Source organism: Hemiscyllium ocellatum, chromosome 14 (genome assembly GCF_020745735.1).
Source record: "Hemiscyllium ocellatum isolate sHemOce1 chromosome 14, sHemOce1.pat.X.cur, whole genome shotgun sequence".
Lineage (NCBI taxonomy): Eukaryota > Metazoa > Chordata > Chondrichthyes > Orectolobiformes > Hemiscylliidae > Hemiscyllium > Hemiscyllium ocellatum.
Window position 1 is genome coordinate 39,505,217 of NC_083414.1, and position 21,687 is coordinate 39,526,903.

General features: G+C 41.6%; 1 protein-coding gene across 3 annotated transcripts in view; it reads left to right on the forward strand.

Annotated features, from left to right (window-relative positions):
- The window catches only part of LOC132822357 (receptor-type tyrosine-protein phosphatase gamma-like), a 695,764-nt gene that overhangs the window by 530,902 nt on the left and 143,175 nt on the right, over positions 1-21,687 (forward strand). For 2 of the 3 annotated variants that reach the window (XM_060835658.1, XM_060835660.1), the window contains 3 exons: positions 9,649-9,757; positions 11,493-11,549; positions 16,394-16,443. In XM_060835658.1, the coding sequence (XP_060691641.1) occupies positions 9,649-9,757; positions 11,493-11,549; positions 16,394-16,443 (216 nt within the window). The remainder of the gene's footprint in view (positions 1-9,648; positions 9,758-11,492; positions 11,550-16,393; positions 16,444-21,687) is intronic. The other variant, XM_060835659.1, reaches the window with a different exon arrangement.

A 21,687-nucleotide genomic window follows, 5' to 3' on the forward strand; every position in this document is an offset into this window, starting at 1 on the left:
CATTCCCCTAACTAATGTACCTAACATTATGGGCAATTTAGTATGGTCAATTCAACTGGCCTGCACATCTTTGGATTGTGGGAGGAAACTGTAGCACCCATAGGAAACCAATGCAGACATGGAGAGAACATGCAAACTTCGCACAGATTCCAAGGTGGGAATTGAACCTGGATTCCTAGCACTGTGAGGCAGTAGTGCTAACCACTGAGCCACCATGCCACTCCAAGCATGTCGAATACATACTCCTCAAGTCTGCAAAAATATAAGTGGGAGTCCATGAAATGTGCTCAAAGTACTTAGTCAGTCAGTACACTCACCTTTTTATCCTAAATTTTAAAATTTATTTAACACCTCGAAGGCAGCTAATCCAAGAAAGGGAGAGGCAGGTTATTGGAAACTTAGATAATTTTTGCGGGGCTATAATTATTACATAGATGGGTTTTTTACAAAAAGAAATTATGCATGTGATGTGAATATCGTTGAAGATGAAAAATATTGTGGTTTTGGAAGGTGTTATTGAAGGCATTTTTGGCAAGTGCTGCAGTGTATCTTTTCGATAATATACAATGAAACCATCGTGTCCTGATGATGGAGGCAGTATATCATGCAGACTTCTTTCTTGGATGGTGTCATGAATTTTGAGTGCTGTAACAGTTGCATCATCCAATCAAGTGGAAAGTATTACATCACAATCCTGGCTTGTGCTTTGTAGTTTGTGGATAGTCTTAGAGGTTCAGGAGCTATGTTATTCACTATAGAATTCCCATGTGCTGTTCTGCTCTTGTATCTGCAGAGGTTATATGACTGGTCCAGTTAAGTACTTGATAATTCCCCCCGGCCCTTTGGATGTTAATGATGGCAAGTAAAGTGATGCAAATGTCAATGCTGAATACCAAAACGATAATCACGTTATCTGTTCTTGAAGATGATTAGCTAATTGTATTATGCCAATGTCCCTTGCCACTCTTGACAGGCCTCTGCATGAAAGCATGGTCAACTTTAGTACTGAGAAAAGGCCAATTAAATGAGAACAAAAGTAACATTATATCCTGAGATTTTGAAAATTAGAGGAATTAGAATTATTCAAAATGTTCATGAATGTAGATTTTTAATTTTACTCTGTTTGATATTTCCTAGAATAATCAAATAAAGTTAACAGAACAAAAACAAAGTGGCTATCAAGTGATTTTTCACCTATCAAGGCATCAAAGATGCTATCTTACATGTAAGAAATGGAGATGGTTAGGCAATGACTGCCTAAGACTCAAATTCCTATTACTGTCAATGGATTACTTCAAGTTTGAGAGGTTGATGAACGCTATAATCAAACAATCTCTTATATATAGAATGCTTGGGAATAAAGACTTCATTAAATAAGGAAATCGTGATGAATTGTGAGCAATTGAAGGATAAACTGATAAACTGCTTGCAGATAGGTTGCACAAGTTATGGAACTTAAAAATTAGATAGATACAGATACCCATGTATCAAAATCTGTTGCATTTTGATGTAACAAAACTATACTGAAGTATTCTAACAGCAGGAGGCAACATTTTCTTCATTAATTCTAATAAATTCAGGAAACAGTCTCAGTTCTTCCTGCAGTTTATTTCTTGTTCTTGTATGTGAGAATTTATTAATGTTGATAACATTTTAGTTGAATTCCTAGATTCATTTGTATTTTTAATTTAAAATTTATTTTTAAAAAAAGCTTCTCAAATGTAAAGTTTCATTGTTCTTTTCCTCAGGCACTATAATGTGGGCTGTCGCACTGTGTAACAGAATCAGATTTGATCTCTTTGTTATAGTTGAAGGCTTCTCTTGTTCGTTTCCATTTCTGTTTTCAATTTCTTCAAAAAATATTGTTATCTGAGTTGCATTAATAAATGAAGCATTTTATGAAATCTTGCAGGAATCAATCAAAATATAACCAAGGCCATGATGCATTGCTCAGTTGCCCATTGTCATAACTGGCTATTCTTGAGCAGATTCTTATCTAAATTAAATTGAGAACCAGCCAAATATATCACATAAGATGGTGGCAGAAAGAACACTATCCTGTAACTTTTGATTATTTAAACCGGAAGAAAGTTGATTAAATGAGGTATATGGAATAACCATTAATATTGAAATATTCTGGGTTCATGTGAAAAAATGATTTAATTCAGACTTATTGTATATTTCACTTTTGCTGGAGTAAAACTTTTAAACCATCATGAATTGAGTAAGACTTTGGCACTATATCACAAGCAAGCAATTGAACAAAGAGAAATGAAATAGATTTTTTTTCCCTCTGGAGTGGAAACTGAGGAGAGTAAGATTGGAAATTAGAGTGGTGCTATATAAGCACAGCAGGTCAGACAGCATCCGAGGAACAGGAAAATTGACATCTCAGGCAAAAGCCCTTCATCAGGAATGAGCCTGGGAGCCTCGTGGGTGGAGAGATAAATGGGAGGTGGGTGGGGCTGGGGAGAAGGTAGCTGAGAGTGCAATAGGTGGATGGAGGTGGGAGTAAAGGTGATAGGTCGGAGAGGAGGATGGAGTGGACAGGTGAGAAGGAAGATAGACAGGTGGGACAAGCCATGAGGATGGTACTGAGCTGAAAGGTTGGAACTGGGTGGGCGGAGGGGAAATGAGGAAACTGGTGAAGGCCATATTGATACTATGAGGTTGAAGGGTCCCGAGGCTAAAGATGAGGCGTTCTTCCTCCAGGCATCGGGTGGTGAGGGAATGGCGATGGAGGAATCCCAGGAGCTACATTTCAATGCAGAGTAGGAGGGGGAGTTGAAATGTTCGGCCACGGGGTGGTGGGGTTGATCAATGCAGGTGTCCCAGAGATGTTCTGTGAAGCGCTCTGCGAGAAGGCATCCGGTCTGATGTGGAACGCTCCTTTTGTAGCCTTAGACAGAGATGGGGAGGGAGGTGTGGGCATAGGTTTTGCAATTACTGTGGTGGCAGGAGAAGGTGCCAAGAGGGGACTGTTCCCTCCACGACTACTTGGTCACGTCCACGCCCCCTAACAACCCACACCTCCCCCCTCACCTCCGTCCGAGGCTCCAGAGGAGCCTTCCACATCCATCAGAGTTTCACCTGCACTTCTACACATGTCATTTTTGTATCCGTTGCTCCCGATGCGGTCTCATTTACATTGGAGAGACTGGACGCTTCTCATAGAGCGCTTCAGAGAACATCTCTGGGACACCCACACCAATCAACCCCACATCCCCACGGCCGAACATTTCAACTCCCCCTCCCACTCTGCCGTGAACATGCAGGCCCTGGGCCTTCTCATGGCCACTCCTGCATTACTTGACACCTGGAGGAAGAGTGCCTCATCTTCCGACTCGGGACACTTCAACCCCATGGCATTAATGTGGACTTCACCAGTTTTCTCATTTCTCCTCGCCCCACCTTACCCCAGTTCCAACATTCCAGCTCAGCACTGTCCTCATGACCTGTCCCATCTGTCAATCTTCCTTCCCACCTGTCAGCTCCACCCTCCTCTCCAACCTATCACCTTTACTCCCATTTCCATCCACCTATTGCACTCTCAGCTACCTTCTCCCCAACCCAAACCACCTCCCATTTATCTCTCCACCTCCGAGGCTCCCAGCCTCATTCCTGATGAAGGACTTTTGCCCGAAACATCGATTTTCCTGCTCCTCGAATGCTGCCTGACCTGCTGTGCTTTTCCAGCAACACTCTAACCTTGAGACTAATCTCCTGCATCTGCAGTACCCACTTCTGCCTAAAAGTGGAAATTGCAGTGGCTCTTGCCATTAACTTCTAATCCTCCTTAGATACATGCATAGTGCTCAAAGACTGATGAACTATAAATGCTGCATACTTGTTCAAAAGAAAAATGTGCAGACAAGACCAGCTGATAGCTTAATCTCAACAATGGAAATTTTTTTTAAGTGATAATTCAGGATAAAATTAACAGTCATTTGGACAAATGTAGATTAATTGTTTCCAAAAATCTCAGCATGGATTTGTTAAGGGCAAATTGAGAATTTTTTGATACCCTCAGAGAATTTATGAGGGTATTGCAGTTGATGTGCATTGTCTAATTGGTATTTAACAGGAGTTCTAAATAAGACACCTGTCAGTGAAATTAGCATTCATGGAATGAAAGGGTCAGTAACCACATGTATTTGCATGTCACTGGTTGAGTAACAGGAAATTAAGATTAGCAATAAATAAATGAAAACAGAAAGTGATTATGAAACAAAGTAGGCATGGTAGCGTATGTAATGAAACAAAGTTAACAGTTTGAGTTCAATATGACTTTCCTCAAAACTAAAGCAGGTTTGAAAATGATAGATTTTATACAAAGGGGAAGGTAAAAGTGCCACAGTCCAATCATAACAGAGGATCACTCTCTCATTTGAGAAATGACTGCTGGTTATTTAACTTGAGGATCACCAGACCTCAGCTGAGAGAGGAGGTTGAGAAGGAGAGTCCTCATGGTAACCTCAGCCGGTGTGGGAATTTAACCCACGCTGCTGGTGTCATTTTGCTTCGTAAACCAACCATATAGCTAACTAAATTAACAAAACCCTACAAAGGGGAGGAACAGCAAATGAAAACGTTGGTGAAGGTGTCCAGAAGACCAGCGTAGAGACAAAGGGGGTACTAATAATAGAAGAGAAACACAGGTGGAAAATAGGTGCCAAAGGGAGGTGTGAATATTCAAATTAGCCAAAAGCAAACCCACCAAAGCAAGACACTGGGGGATGGAGGAGAAGATGTCATTGAAATGGAGAAAAGTGTTCATGCTTTGAAGTTACTGAATTCAGTTTTGTGTCCCGAAGGCTGTAATGTCCAAGTGGAAAAGTAGAAATCAGCTTGGAACACTGCAGCAGGCTTAAGGTAGAAATATTAACATGATAGCAAGAACATGCATTGGTAAGCAACTGGAAGGGCAAGGTCATTATTATGTACAAATTGGAGATGTTCTGCAATGCAGTCATCCAGTCTGTAGTCAATGTAGAAGAGACCATATTGTGAGTACAGTCGATTAGTCATAGGATTACAGCAGTCCACAGCACTGAAAAAATCCTTTGGCCCATCGACTCTGCACCAGTTAAAAACAGGCACTTAGTTATTCTAATCCCATTTTCCAGCACATAGCCAGTTGTCTTGTAAGCTTTGGCATTGCAAATACACATCTAAATACTTCTTAAATATTCTGAGGGTTTCTTCCTCTACCACCCTTACAGGCAGTGAGTTCCAGATTCCCCCCACCCTCTGGGTGAAAAAATATTTTCTCATTTTCCCTCTAAATCCCTGGCCCCTTTTCTTAAATCTGTGCCCTCTGGTCATTGATTCCTCCATCAAGGGACAAAGTTTATTCCTGTCTATGCCCCTCATAATTTTATACATTCTAATCATGTCCCACCAATCTCCTCTGCTCCAAGGAAAACAACACCAGTCTAGCCAAACTCTGCTCATAACTAAAACTTTCCAGCCCACCCTGGTAAATCTCCTTTGCATCCTCCATAACACAATCTTATCCCTCCCATAATGTGGGTTCCAGAACTGCACACAATACTCTAGCTGTGCCCTAACCAGCATTTTATACAGTTCCAGCATCACCTCCCTACTGTCAAAATTTATGTCCCAGCTATTAAACGCAAAGAAACCATTTGCATTCTTAACCACTTTATCTACTCGTCCCACTACATTAAGCTACCAATGAACATGTGCACCTAGGTCCCTCTAATCATCAGAACTTCGCAGGGTCCTACCAGAATTCTACCATTCATCATGTATTCCCTTGCCTTGTTTGTCCTGCCCAAGTGCATCTCCTTACACTTAACCAGATTGAATTCTATTTGCCACTGATCAGCCCATCTGACCAGCCTGTCTGTACCCTCTATAATTTCAATGTATCCTCTTCATTATTTATCCACCCATCAATTTCTATCTCATCCACTAACTTAGTAATTAACCCTCCTACATTCAAGACTAAGTTGTTTATATGTACTATAAACAGCAAGGACCCCAACATTGATTCCTGTGGAAATCCACTGACAACAAGCTTCTAGCCACAAAAATAGCCTTGACCACCACCTTCTGCTTCCTGCCATTCAACCAATTCTGTATCCACTTTGCCAAAGTTCCTTGATCCCATGGGCTCTAAGCTTCACTATCAGTCTCCCGTACAGAACCTTTCCAAAAGCCTTCTTGAAGTCCAAATAGATTGTGTTGAATTCATTGCCTTCATACAGACACCTGGTTACCTCTTCAAAAAATTCAATCAACTTGGAGCAGCATGGTGGCTCAGTGGTTAGCATTGCTGCCTCACAGCACCAGGCACTCAGGTTCGAATCCTGTGTGGAATTTGCACATTCAACCTGTGTCTGCGTGGGTTTCATCTGGGTGCTCCAGTTTCCTCCCACAATCCAAAGATGTGCAGGTCAGGTGAATTGGCCATGCTAAATTGCCCATAGTGTTCGGTGCATTAGTCAGAGGAAAATGGGTCTAGGTGGGTTACTCTTCGGAGGGTCGGTGTGGACTTGTTGGGCCGAAGGGTCTGTTTCCACACTGTAGGGAATCTAATCTAATCAAACTCGGTCAAATGTGACTTTCCCATAACAAACCTACGCTGATTGTCCTTGATTAATCACTGCCTCCCCAAATACAGATTAATTGTGTCACTCAGAATTGATTCCAGTAGTTTCCCCACCATTGATGTTATACTGACTGGCCTGAAGTTTCCTTTCTATCATTTGCTCCCTTCTTGAATAATGATACCACATTGGCTGTCCTTCAATCCTCCAGCACCTCCCTTGTGGCCGGGGAGGAATTGAAATTTGTTGCCAGCACCCCTGATAGTACCTCCCTTGCCTAATTCAACAGCTTGTATGTCTTTCATCTCACCCTGGAGTTATATTTACTTTCAAGCCTTCCAGCCCACTACTTTCTGTCTATGTTTATTTCTTGAAATATTTCATAGTTCTTCTCCTTGATTTCTATACCTACACCATCCCTCTCATTAGTAAACAGCAACACAAAGTATTCATTAGTACTCTACCTACGTCCTCTGGTTCCACCAATAAAAAGCTGTCACTGTGGTTCTTAATGGGCCCTACTGCCTCCCTACTTATGGCCCCATAGAGGCATATAGCATGGAACTCGCCTGCACTGACCAGACATCCCAACCTGACCTAGTCCCATTTGCCAGCATTTGGTCCATATCCCTGTAAACCCTTCCTATTCATATATCCAACCACATGCTTTTTAAATGTTGTAATTGTACCAGTCTCCACCACTTCCTCTGGCAGCTCATTCCATACATGCAACACTTTCCGTGTGTAAAGTTGCCCCTCAGGCTCTTTTTAAGTCTTTTCCCTCTCACCTTAAACCTATGCCCTCTAGACTCCCCAACCCTAGGAAAAAGCCCTTGGCTAGTCACCCATGATTTTCATGATTTTATAAATCTCTATAATGTAACCCCTCAGTATCCGCACTTCTGGGAAAAAGCCCAGCCTATTCAGCCTATGCCTACAATTCAAACCCTCCAGTCCCAGCAATATCCTTGTAAATGTACCTTCTCGAGTTTAACAACATTCTTCTTATAGAAGGATGTCCAGAATTGTTCTAAGCAACATTAAGCATTAGAGACAGTACAGAGGGTTTCATAAGAATGGTTCCATGAATGTAGGACTTCACTTAAATGGATAGGTTGGAGAAGCTGGGGTTGTTCTCCTTGGAGAAAAAAAGATTAAGGGGACATTTGACAGAAGTATCATAGTTTTGGTCAGAATGGTTAGAAACTGTTCTACTTGGTAGAAGGATTGAGAGCCAGAAGACAACACTTTAAGATGATTGAAGGAGATGCAACGGCGACATGAGGGAAACATTTTATGGAGCAGTGTTCAGTGTGAGCTTGTGAGTGTGCTGGAGGCAGGTTCAATCATAAGCTTGAAAGAGAGCTAGATAATTACCAGGAAAAAAGAAAAATTGCAGAGCAATAGGGATAATCTGGGTGAGCAGTTCTGGTCACTTGCTATTGTAGAGAGCTGGCATGGACATAATGAGTCATATGGTCGCCTTCTATGCTGCAACCATTCTGTGAATCTATGCCAAGTTGTAGCATAAGAACAAACCTCAAACTGAAGATCATTGACAGTGTTCCAACTTCTGGAAATAAAAATGACCAGTCAAATTTCCATCGAAAAAGAACTGCGGATGATAGAAATCTTAAACAAAATCAGAAATTGTTGGAGAAACTTAGTAGGTCTGGCAGCATCTGTGGTGAGAAAGCAGAATTGATGTTTCGAGTCCAATGACACTGTTCTGAGGATGGGTAACTGGACTCAAAACATTAACACAGCTTTTTCTCTACAGATGCTGTCCACCTGCAGAATTCCTCTTGCAATTTCTGTTTTTGTTTCAAATTTCCAACAAAAGTTTGAGCAATTTTGTCAGTAGATTTCCATGTATCTTACAAATTCTTTATCTAATTTTATCTTATTGCAAAGAGTGGAAATAAAAGTAGTGGTCATCAAGTGACAGATATCACACTAATAGTTTGACAGCCTCAAAGCCTAAAGTTATTGGCATGCCCAATTAAGTTGGTTTTTGAACATTCAGTGCCATTCATTAGCATTAGGACTAGTGCAATATTTGATGTACTTTATATGTTCAAGAGCAAGATTGAATTTGTCAATTGCTGCAACATTATTACTGTACTTTTGTGAAATATTTTTAAGCTGATATTATAGATGTGATATAACCCCACTGTATCTGATGCTGACGTTGTTTGGGCTGTTTCACATCTCTGAGCATATCATATCTACTGCTAACAGCTGAGCAGAGTGACTGTCATCAGCTGGTTTGCCAAGTAGATGCTATACACCTGTTAGAAGCTGCAGAGATCCTGTGGGCTAATGGGATTAAGAAAAAAATGTTTTTCCAGAATGGGGAAGTCCTTGAAAAGAACATGGATTTTTGCTGGAACCTCCTCAAAAGCCAATCAGATACAACATGCTGAATAAACCCAGACACGCTGGAATACTGTTCATTTGGGAGACAGCCAAAACTGCCTTTAAATAGAGGTCACTGCATGCAACAAATATGGTCTTGTCACTACCTTGAGTCAAAATAGCTACTAATATAATAATACAAAAATACCTATATATTTTGGCCATAAGTGGACTTAATTAGCTGTGGAATGAATTACACTGTAATTCTTCTTTTACATTTATTTATTTTATTGCAGCTTAATCACTCTAATACACAGAAGATATTGATTTATCTGTTCATAAATCTAAATCTAATCCTAGTGCCTGAGGGATAATGATTTTGCACCATGCAGTATTAATATTGGATTTTTAACTATCTTCCTAACTCTGTGAATTAGACATTGAGGCAAGAATGTTCATTGTCTTTTGAATAAATTGGTATTCGTTGGTTCTTTTAATTATTTGTATTAGTATGTTAAAAGATTATTTGGTTTGAACTCCAGCTAATCAAGCTCGAGTTTGTAGTTGACCATAGATTATACTTAAAATAACTAGAAAATTGCGTGTTATTGTATGGATAATTTAGTATTTTTAAGATGGTTGAATTCTAACTGCTCCTACAATTTATTAACTGGATATGCAATAAGCAATTTGCTTCTGTATATTCTTAACACAGGAAGCAGTTATCAATCATGTCTCCCTCGATAAACTCTACCTGTTTCGTGTTCAAGCTGTGTGTCAGAATGACCTGCGAAGCGATTTTAGCCAGACAATGCTGTTTCAAGGTGAGTCAAAATGAGAAACATAATTCTAGTTTGAAACATTTACATCTGTTTTAACCTGAATAAATAGTTTTATTGCTGATTAAAAACATAATGTAAATATAACTACAAGTTCTTTTCTGTACTCTGCCTCTCCCTTCCCAAAACTGATAATTGATATCCCATTGTAAGGTTTATTTCCCAAATGTTGGCAAGATTGAACAAATCTGTAAGCGTATAAACACTTTTATTGCCATGGATAATGGTGCATGGATTTGAGATTCAACAGCTATTTGTAAAGCTGTACAGAAATACTTGAAAAAACTAGACATTCTTATTATTATTGCTTATTGTAAACAACACACCTAAAAGAAGTTATATTTGTAAATTCAAAGTTAAAACGGAAAGACAATCTGCAGTTTGCAATAAAAATATAAAAACCTGACAATCCACAAATGTTTGGAAACAATATCGAAGCAGTGTTTGTGAAAGGAAATTAAATCAATGGTAATGCAGTATTAAAACAGGAAGGAAAGATAGGAAACTGAAATAAAATTAAAAATGACTGAAAATACCTAACAGGCCATCAGCATCAAAAAATAATGGAATACTGTTTGGAGGAGAACTAAGTTTCACCAAAATTCATTGTGTTTTTTGAATAAATCTTCACAATATTTATATTTTGATTGCATATGTTGTCACATAAAACAAGTGTGAATACCTACAGTGATGCAAAGTGGTGTTTGAATATTGGCATAAATCAAGAGCAAAACTCAGGAGATTTACAGTGTGTTCTGAACTCCAAGTATATTATTTGACCTTCAACCAACACCCAGATGTTGTTTTCTTTTTATAATGCATGCTACTTAGCACTGTGTATTTAATCCATTTTAGAGCTGTTAGTGTTTGTGTCTTTATGGCTGTTCCATATGTTGTCACTGAGATTGTTGTAAAGCTCTGTGGCCCAAAGCATCTGGTATCCATAGCGTCAAAATCTGGACGTGAGTTAAGAGATGCATGTCAGACCACGTGGAAGCCTTGAAAACACACTTGTCCTGTAATTTCCCAGATTGTTTAAACTCTTGACGGACTGACTTCTGTTATTTGGAATCCTGAGCTCAGTGTCAGAGACATGGACCAGAGCTTTTGAAAATGGAGTTCAGCATAGTGGACTTCCCGGATATTTACCCATGAAATATTACACAGAATAATAGCTAGGTCAAAATCCAAGATTAGCTCATGTAGCTGAAATGAGTGCCATGTGACACTCCCAACTTCTACCAAACATCCTGCCAGCAGACCTGACTACAACCTCCTCTCTGTCCCAAGTCCCCAACCTTGCTAAATCCTTTCCATTCAACTATTCTGCAATTCATGCTAGACCACCCCGCCCCAACTCAAACAGACTATCCCCATCACCTGACAATCTCTAACACCTAACCAACTATTCAGTCATGTACTGAAAAACATGAAAGCTGTAAAAACTTATCTGAATGCAGCAGCACATTTTAGAAAAAAAAAGGCGTAGCTTGTCTTCACTCATCTTCTCCTGCAGTCATCAGACTTCCATGAGAACGGTTAACTGACCCTTTGCTGCTTCATCCAGAAAGCCTGGACCTGTGCCTTTCACTGGACTGTGGTCACAATGGAGCCACCTGATGGGAAAAGATAGTTTTACTGAAAACTAACGATAATTTCTGAATATCTTTGAAAGAATTGTGTTATACATGTTTGAATAACTGTTTTCAAAAATTTTCAGGCAAACCAGTGAAATTGTTAGGCTATGAAGAAGCATTGGAAACTCTCGTTACCTTTGGTGTGTGGTTAAGTCTTCTACTATACCCCTCTGCCTAAATTTACTGGAGTATAAGTGGTTCTGCATCATCACCTATCTATATCCAAATCACATTACTCACCCAACTGCATTTCTCTCTGGTTTTTCTTGCCATAACTCATAATGACAGTTTTTATAATTATCAAAAACAAGTTCAATATTGGAATAGTTATATTAAGGAGTGACAAAAATATAGTTATCTGTTCCTTGCAGATGTATTCTCCACTCTGATAAAGCTGTGCTTGGAAACATATGCGTCATTGTAAATAGCATATAAATGACATAGCTTCTACAACTGTGTGACAAGGTGGCTACCCATACAGAGGATGATGAGCAAATGAAGTAAAGTGAAATCAGATTCAAACTGATTTATAGCAAACTGCATTTTTAAAGTGAAATGCAAAGCATAAAATTCAAAAAGTGCTTTTAGTTAAATGGAAGTAGCTGTTCAGACTAAAATGATGCATGTGTAAAAAGGTGTATTCTTATGAGTTTTGTGCATTCAGAGAGTGTAACATCTGAAAAAGCATATGTGTTTAGTATTTGGTGTAAACATAGAGTATGAGTTGAAAGGTATGGCGCTGGAAAAGCATAGCAGGTCAAGCAGCATCTGAGAAGTAGGAGAGTCGATGTTTCAGGCATAAACCCTTCATCAGGAATGTGGGGGTGGGGTAAGGGGGCTGAGAGATAAATAGGATGGATGGTGGGGCTGAGAGGAAGGTAGCTTAGAAGGCAGTAGGTAGATGCAGGTTGGGGTGGTGATGATATATCAGAGCTTAGGGTGCAACGGATAGGTGGGAAGGAAGATGGACAGGTGGGACAGTTCAAGAGGACGGTGCCGAGTAGGAGAATTGGATCTGGGATGCGGTGGGGGGAGGGGAGATGAGGAAACTGGTGAAATCAATATTGATGCCGTGTGGTTGGAGGGTCCCAAGGCAGAAGATGAGGCGTTCTTCTTCCAGACATTGGGTGGTAAGGATTTGGCAGTGGAGGAGACTCAGGACTTGCATGTCCTTAGCAGAGTGGGAGGGGGAGTTGAAGTGGTCGGTGGGGTTGTTTGGTATGTCCCAGAGATCTTCTCTGAAACATATTAAACACCTCATTTATTGTGGAAGATTTTCCTGCAAATCCAAATACCTCATCAACTGTGTCCATTGCTCTTGATGTGGGCTCCTCTACATTGGGGAGACAAGACGCCAACTTGCGGAACATTTCAGAAAACATCTCTGGGACATACGCATCAAACAATCCCACCTTGCTGTGGCCGAACACTTCAATCCCTTCGCACTCTGCCAAGGATATACAAGCCCTGGGCTTCCTCCACCGCCAAATCCTAACCTTGGGACTCACCAAGCATACGGCATCAATGTTGATTTCACCAGTTTCCTCATCTTCCCTCCTCCCACCTTATCCCAGATCCCTCCAACTCGGCACCGCCCTCTTAGACCGTCCCACCTGGCAATCTTCCTTCCCACCTATAATACCTTCCAAGCTACCTTCCCCCCAGCCCCACCCCACCCTCTTATTTATGTCTCAGCCTCATTCCTCCCCACATTCTTGATGAAGGGCTGATGCCCAAAACGCCGACTCTCTTGCTCCTCAGATGCTGCCTGACCTGCTGTCCTTTTCCAACGCCACACTTTTCGACTCTGACCTTCAGTATCTGCAGCCCTCACTTTCTCGTAAACATTGAGTAAGCCTCGAAATGGGCTCAATGTTTCTGCATCTAGTGTGGAATAATTCATCAACATGTTTAGTAGCACTCATAAATGTGTGACGATCTGTAATTAATTAAGATAAGGGAATATTGGCCTGAAAACATAGTAAAGTATTTTTATGCAGAGGCAATATGAGGATTTTAGAGTTTTAAAATTTTTATTTCCAGTTGACAAATGATTAATGGAAAGCAACATTCAACTAACCCTGCCTCTATTCCAAGTCTTCCATAAATTGAAGTTAAAAAAATGATTATTTAGGAGCATTGGAGCGGAGTAGGCCATTCTGCTCAGAACCCTTGACTGCCTTCTTTACCAAAAATTTACCTGACTCAACTTTGAATAAATTGAAGGTCTCAGCCTCTGTTACCTTCTAGGTAAGTGAATTACATACTCAAACAACCCTTTGAGATAATTAAAAAGAGGGGGGGTCTTTTACTCTTAAACTATGTCCCTATCATTAGTCTCCCATACAAAAGGGAAGATCCTCCCAAGTATCTGCCCTATTACTGAGGCAAGAACATTGAGTTGGAAAACTTGTCAATTTTTAATATCCTTTACAATGGGCCCTGTTCACCATTTTAAATTAAGATTTTGCCATTATTTTATATCTTACTTTTAATTTGCTAATTGTTAATTTGTTAGTTTAATGAGTGCCCATCCCTGCTTCAAGATTAGTTTCGTTGCGGTGTCAGCCATACCTTTCCCCATATTTAAGAACATTCATAAAAATACTTAAAATTTTAAACATTTTGTTAACTTTATTTATAATGTCAACATTGTTTTTATGAGGCCATTTTGTCTGTAATTACCCTCTTTTTTACTCAATTATACCTTCTTGTATTGATTTTTATTTCCTATGTAAGTTTATTTTCACCTTCCCCTTTTGTAGCTGTTACTGTATGTTCTGTCACCTTATACCGTAATTCGGATTATTTCCATTTCTGGGTATTCTATTTTATGTTGTGTCTTCCCTGTTTTGTTGTTCATGTTTATTTTATTAGCAAGTAATGGTCTTGAGCTGGCAGCATCCCTCCCCACCTTTGATTATTATTTTACCAATTAACTAATTTCCTTAGTTTACATGAACAGTGAAATTGGCCTTATCTAAATCTCAGATGTTAAATTTCTCAGAAGAAGAGTTTGTGTGTACCATTGTGTGGTGGCGTTGAGGTTCAATTGGGTACACCTATTGATTGGAGATTTTTTTTGTAAATCAAAAATAAATGCCTGGACAACATAGGCATCATAGACTGTGCCTAGGACCCTCCTGTACTGCGGTAGTAGTGTCTCTGCCTCTGAACTGAAAGTTCCACCTGTGCCAGGTGTGTAACAATATGTCTGAGCAGGTTGATTAGAAAAATAGTTTAAATTTTAAAAAATGTAATAAAGCAATTAACTCGGCATTAACAAATTGTTTGGTATCAGCTGTAGGTCAGTAGGGAACGCTCTTACTCTTGAGACAGTTGTAGGATGAAGCCCCATTACAGATGGAATTTTATCGTTTTTCTGTAGTGTAGTTGTTTCCATGTTTGCCTAGCATGTAGAAGGTCACCACTTTGAAACCGGGCAGAAATAACAGTGCTCTCTCAATATCTGGGCAAAGTGTACTGTTTCCAGTTGCTGATAGAAGTGAATAGAGCTTGTTATTTGGGGGGCTTTCTTATGGTGTAATGATAGTATCTGGGAGGCCTAGGTTCCAGTGTCACCTACTCCAGATGTGTGTAATAACATCTCTCTGATCAGTTGATTAGAAAAATAGGTTAAATAAAAACAAATTCATGGACTGTGTTTGTCTTGTGACATGAGTAATGTCCATACCTTTGAGCCAAGCGATGTCGGTTCAAGTCCCACCTATGTGCATAAATGTGCATTAATGCCTCTGAACAGGGGGATTCAAAATATCAGAGACAATGTTCGGCATTGCCCATCTACAGAATTCTGAGTCTGTTGTGTGTACTCCTCATGTTCCTTCAGAGCCTGCCATACTAAATTCTGGTTACATGTTTTTCATTGAGCACAACCAAATGGATTGTAAGGGATACATGGTATATTAATTATAAACAGAACCGTGTAACTTGTCTTTTAAAACCGAGATCAAAATATGTGTTCCTGAGTATATTTTCACCATCAACAAATTATGATCAGGATATAGGTATTCATTTTTTGTTACATTTCAAAACACCTTATAAACTTAATGGTAAGGTCCTATGGAGTGTTACTGAACAAAGAGACCTTGGAGTGCAGGTTCATAGCTCCTTGAAAGTGGAGTCGCAGGTAAATAGGATAGTGAAGAAGGCATTTGGTATGCTTTCCTTTATTGGTCAGAGTATTGAGTACAGGAGCTGGGACATCATGTTGCGGCTGTACAGGACATTGGTTAGGCCATGGTTGGAATATTGCATGCAATTCTGGTCTCCTTCCTATTGGAAAGATGTTGTGAAACTTGAAAGGGTTCAGAAAAAATTTACAAGGACGTTGCCGGGGTTGGAGGATTTGAGCTATAGGGAGAGGCTGAACAGGCTGGGGCTGTTTTCCCTGAAGTGTCGGAGGCTGAGGGGTGACCTTATAGAGGTTTCTGATGAAGGGCTTATGCCCGAAACGTCGAATTTCCTATTCCTTGTATGCTGCTTAACCTGCTGTGCTTTAACCAGCAACACATTTTCAGCTTATAGAGGTTTACAAAATTATGAGGGGCATGGATAGGGCAAATGAGCAAAGTCTTTTCCCTGGGATCGGGGAGTCCAGAACTAGAGGGCATAGGTTTAGGGTGAGAGGGGCAAGATATAAAAGAGACCTAAGGAGCAATTTTTTCACACAGAGGGTGGTACGTGTATAGAATGAGCTGCCAGAGGATGTGGAGGAGGCTGGTACAATTGCAACATTTAAGAGGCATTTGGATGGGTATATGAATAGGAAGGGTTTGGAGGGATATGGGCCAAGTGCTGATAGGTGGGACTAGATTGGGTTGGTATATCTGGTCGGCATGGACGGGTTGGACTGAAGGGTCTGTTTCCATGCTGTATATCTCTATGACTCTATGACCTAATTTATAACATTTTTATTTATAAATTAATTTGATTTAAATTAAGATCTTTGTTCTTTTTCTAGCTAACACAACTAGAATATTTGAAGGAACCAGGATTATAAAAACAAGAATGGTAAGTGTGGGAATTAATATTTTCTGTCTGAAATGTATTACTTTTCTGTACTATCTTCAAGGGTGCATGTAGGAAAAATGAGGGGAAATTACAGCTGTGTAGAGCTGTGAACACAACATATTAGAGACCTCCTCTGTTTGATTCCAAGTAGTAACTTCTGAAGTGGAAATGTTTTTTTGGTAACGATGCTGCAATATAAATAAGAAAAATATGGCTGTCACTGGAGAAACACAGGTTTCTGAAGCTGCAGGAAAGGGAAAAAGGAATGGTGTAATTCTATTTTTTTATGAGATGGTATCTATTTTACAAATTAAGATACTGAAACCAAACTGCAACTTAAAAATGTTCAAAATACAAGTGATGACTATTCACGTTATACATTAACAATCTAGACAAAGGAACTAAGGGTATTGTAGCTAAGTTTGCAGATGACACAAGATAGATAGAGGGACAGATAGTGTTGAAGAAATAGGGAGGTTGCAGAAGAACTTGGACAGGGTAGGAGAGTGGGAAAAGAAGTGGCAGATGGAGTATAGTGTGGGAGACTGTGAGGTTATGCACTTTGGTAGGAAGAATAGAAGTGTATACTGTGTTTTCTGAAGGGGAAAGGTTTTGGAAATCTGAAGCAAAAAGGGATTTGCAAGTCCTGGTTCAAGATTCTCTTAAGGTTAAAATACAGGTTCAATTGACAGTTAGGAGGACAAATGCAATGTTGGCATTCATTTCAAAACAGACAAAAAAGCTGCAGATATTGGAATCCAAAGTAGACAAGCAGGAGGCAGGAAGAACACAGCAAGCCAGGCAGCATCAGGAGGTAGAGAAGTCAATGTTTTTGCTCTAACCCTTCCTCAGGAATGGAGGTGGGGTTAGGGGGAGCTGCAGCTAAAGAGGGGGGAGGGTTTTGAGCAGAGAAAGTAGCAGAATGGTGAGGCAGTGATAGGTGAATACTGGTGGTGGATAGAACCTGATTGGTCAGTGGGAATGGTGAATCCATTTGGTAGCTGGAAGGAAGAGTTGGTAGGTAGAATGGATGGGAGGAGGCAGGAGTGGAAAGACAATTGGGGATTGGTGAGAAGGTTGTTTGAAATTGGAGAACTCAATGTAGGCTGCCAGGTGGAAGATAAAATGTTGATCTTCCAGTTTGCAGTCTGACTCACCATGACAATGCAGGAGACTGAGGATGGACATGTCAAAGATGGGAATGGGAAGGGTGAATAAATATGGGCGGTGATCAGGAGATCAGGCTTGCCTTTATGGACCCAGCCGAGATGCTCAGCGAAACATTCCCTTGGTTTGCATTTGGTCTCACCGATGTAGAGAAGACTTCATTCGGAGAACTGAATGAAGTAAACTCGTTTAGAGGAGAGGCAGGTGAACCTCTGTTTCACCTGGGAGGACTGTTTGGAGCCCTGGATGGAGGTGAGGGAGGTGGTGTGCCAGCAAGTTTTACATCTTTACAGTTGCAGGGGAAGGTACTGCGGGCGTTGGGCACTTGGTGGGGAGAGTGGCACTAACCAAGGGGAGACAAAGGGAACAGTCCTTGTGGAAGGCAGAGGAATGGGGAGTTGCCAGAAGAGTTTGAAGATGATACATTGGATAAGAGACAAGTGAGGTAGAAAGTGAGAACGAGGGGGACCATGTCTTTATTATGTTTGGAGGAGGGATGGTCTAGAGCAGTGGAGCAGGGAATGGAGGAGATGCGGTGGAGGGCTGTCTGGATGACAGAGTGGGGAAAAGCACATTGTTTAAAATAGGTGGATATCTGGGATGCTTGGGAATGGAACGTCTCCTCATCAAAGTAGATGTGACAGAGACAAAATAATTGGGAAAACAGGATGGTGTTTTTGTAGGATATGGAGCGGGAGGAGGTGTAATCCAGGTAGTTATGGGAGTCTGTGGTTTTATAGTAAAAGTCAGTCCGCAAACTGTCACTGGAGATGGAAATGGAGAGGTCAAGAAAAGGGAGGATGGTGTCTGAGATAGATCAAGTGAATTTGAGGAAAGGGTGAAAATTGCTGGCAAAGTCAATGAACTGCTCCAGTTTAGCCTGGGTGCAGGATGCAGCACTGATGCAGTCATCAACATAACAGCGGAAGAGCTGGTGAACAGTACCTACACAGGTAGTGAAGAGGGACAATTCCACGTAGCCAAGAAAGAGGCAGGTGTAGCTAGGATCGATGTGAGTGACCATACCAACTGCCTGGATTTGGAGGAAATGGGGAAGAGTTGATTGAAAAGTTATTGCAGGTGTGGACTAATTTGGTGAGGCGGAAGACGGTATTGCTGGAGGGGGACTGGATGGGTCTGTTGGAGAGGAAGAAACTGAGGGCATGCAAGTTGTCATTTTGGGGATGGATGTGTATAAGGATTGCACATGCATAGTGAAGATGAGACGCTGAGGGTCAGGGAATTGGAAGTTTTCGAAGAGGTGGTGGGCATGGTTAGTGTTCTGGATGTAGGTGGGAAGTGCATGGATCAAGGGAGAGGGAATGGAGTGAAAAGGATGAAAGGAGTTCAGTGTCATAGGACCATGAGGAGATGACGGGTCAGCCGGTGTAGTTGGGCTTGTGGATCTTGGGGAATAGGTAGAACTGGGCAGTGCAGGGCTGGGGTCAATGAGGTAGAGGCAGTGGAGGAGAGATCACCAGAAACAATGAGGTCATGGACCGTGTGAGTGATGGTGGCCTGATGGGTCATCATGGGGTTGTGGTCAAGGGGGAGGTAGGACGTGGTTTCAGAGAGCTGCAATTCAACCTCTATATCATAAAGGTCTGTCCTCCAGACTATCGTCTCCCTGCCTTTGTCAGCGGGTTTGATGATCAAACAGGGATTGATGTCGAGGGAATGGAGTGCTGCACATTTGGAGGGGGTGAGGTTGGAGTAAGTGAGGGGTGTGCAGAAATCGAGGTGACTGATGACACGTTGGCAGTCAGCAAAAAAGAAGTCTACGGAGAGTAAGAGGTATCCAAGTGGAAGACAAAGGTTGGAGGTGAGAGAAGGAGTACTCAGAGAGTGGTTGGGAGTCTTTGTCAAAGAAGATGGCATAAAAGTGGAGACGGTGGAAGAAGACCTCCACGTTGTGTTGAGCACAGAACTTGTCCGTCCTCAGTAAAGGGCTCACATTTGTGCCCCTCTGCCCCCATCTCAACAAGTTCCATGTGAAAGACAAGGCGGTGCTAGTCTAGAGGATGGACCTCAATGCTACAGGGCCAAACATTAGCCCTCCAATACCACACCCTACCTCCCCCTTGACCACGACCCCAAGATGACCCATCAGGCCACCATCACTGACATGGTCCATGACCTCACCACCTCTGGTGATCTCCCCTCCACTGGCTCCAACCTCATCATCCCCAAACCTCAGACTGCCTGGTTCTACCTGCTCCCCAAGATCCACAAGCGTAAGAATCCCGGCTGACCCATCATCTCCACATGCTCTTGCCCCACCGATTTCATTTCTTCCTACTTTGACTCCATTCTCTCCCTTTGGTCCAGGCACATCCCACCTACATCCGGCACACTAGCCATGACCTCCACATCTACAGAAACTTCCAGTTCCCCAGCCCCCAGCACTTCATCTTTGTTATGGACGTGCAGTCCTTACATATGTCCATTCCCCACAATGACGACCCGCTTACCCTCAGTTTCCTCCTCTCCAACAGACCCATCCAGTCCTGTTCCATCAATACCCACCTTCACCTTGCTAAAGTAGTCCTTACTCTCAATACTTTTCCTTCAACTCTTCCCATTTCTTCCAAATCCAGGGGGTGGCCATGGGCACTTGTATGGGTCCAATCTATGCCTCTTTGTTGGCTGCGTCAAACAGTCCCTCTTCAGTATCTGTGCATGTACTGTTCCCCAACTCTTCTACCATTACATTGATGACTGCATTGTGGAGCAGTGAAAGGAGGTGGTGTGGCTGTCTGTATGGCAGAGTGGGAAAAAGCATGTTGGACATTTGGGATTGGAACATTTCCTCGTCAGAGCAGATGTGACGGAGATGGAGTAATAGGGAAAACAGGATGGAATTTTTGCAGGATACAGGGGATGGGAGAGGGTGTAGTCTAGGTAGTTATGGGAATTATGGGTTAATAGTAAATGTCAGTCCGTAAACTGTCACCAGAGATGGAAACAGAGAGGTCAAGAAAGAGAAGGCAGGTGTCCAAGATTGACCAAGTGAATTTGGGGACTCCACAGTTAGGGGTACAGACAGAAAGTTCTGTGGAAACAAGATTCACACTTGGTGTGTTGCCTCCCAGGTGCCAGGGTTCATGATGTATCTGATCATGTTTTCAGGATCCTTGCAGGTGAGGGGAGCGGTCCCAAGTCGTGGTCCACATGGGCACTAATGACATAGGTAGGAAGAGACAAGGGGATTTAAGGTAGAAATTCAGGGAGCTAGGGTGGAAGCTAAGAACTAGAACAAACAGAGTTGTTATCTCTGTTGCCCGTGCCACGTGCAAGCGAGGCTAGAAATAAGGAGAGATAGGAATTAAACACATGGCTACAAGGATGGTGCAAGAGGTTTTGGATTCCTGGATAATTGGGACTCTTTCTGGGGTCATTGGGACCTCTACAAACAGGATGGTCTTCACCTGAACCAGAGGGGTACCAGTATGTTCTTCAGATGAGTTAAAACTAATTCAGCCGGGGGATGGGAACCTAAATTATAGTTTGAGTATAGAGGAGGTTGAGATTAGGGAGGTTCAAAATTAGGTTTCAGCAGCGCTAGAAAGCACTGGCAAGCAAAAGGTTGGTTTGAAGTGTGTCTATTTCAATGCCAGGAGCATCCAGAATAAGGTGGGTGAACTTGCAGCATGGGTCAGTACCTGGGATTTCGATGTTGTGGCCATTTCTGGGACTTGTGTAGAGCAGGGACAGAAATGGTAGAACAGAGAAGATAGTAAAAGAGGTAGGGCGTGGCATTGTTAGTCAAAGACAGTATTATAGCTGCAGAAAGGACGTTTGAGGACTCATCAACTGAGGTAGTATGGGCTGAGATTAGAAACAGGAAAGGAGAGGTCACCCTGTTGGGAGTTTTCTATAGGCCTCCGAGTACTTCCAGAGATGTAGATGAAAGGATAGCAAAGTTGATTCTTGATAGGAACAAGAGTGACTGGGTAGTTGTTATGGGGGACTTCATCTTGCCAAATATTGACTGGGAATACTACAGTCTACATACTTTAGATGGATCAGTTTTTCTCCATTATGTACAGGAGGGTTTCCTGACACAGTACGTAGATA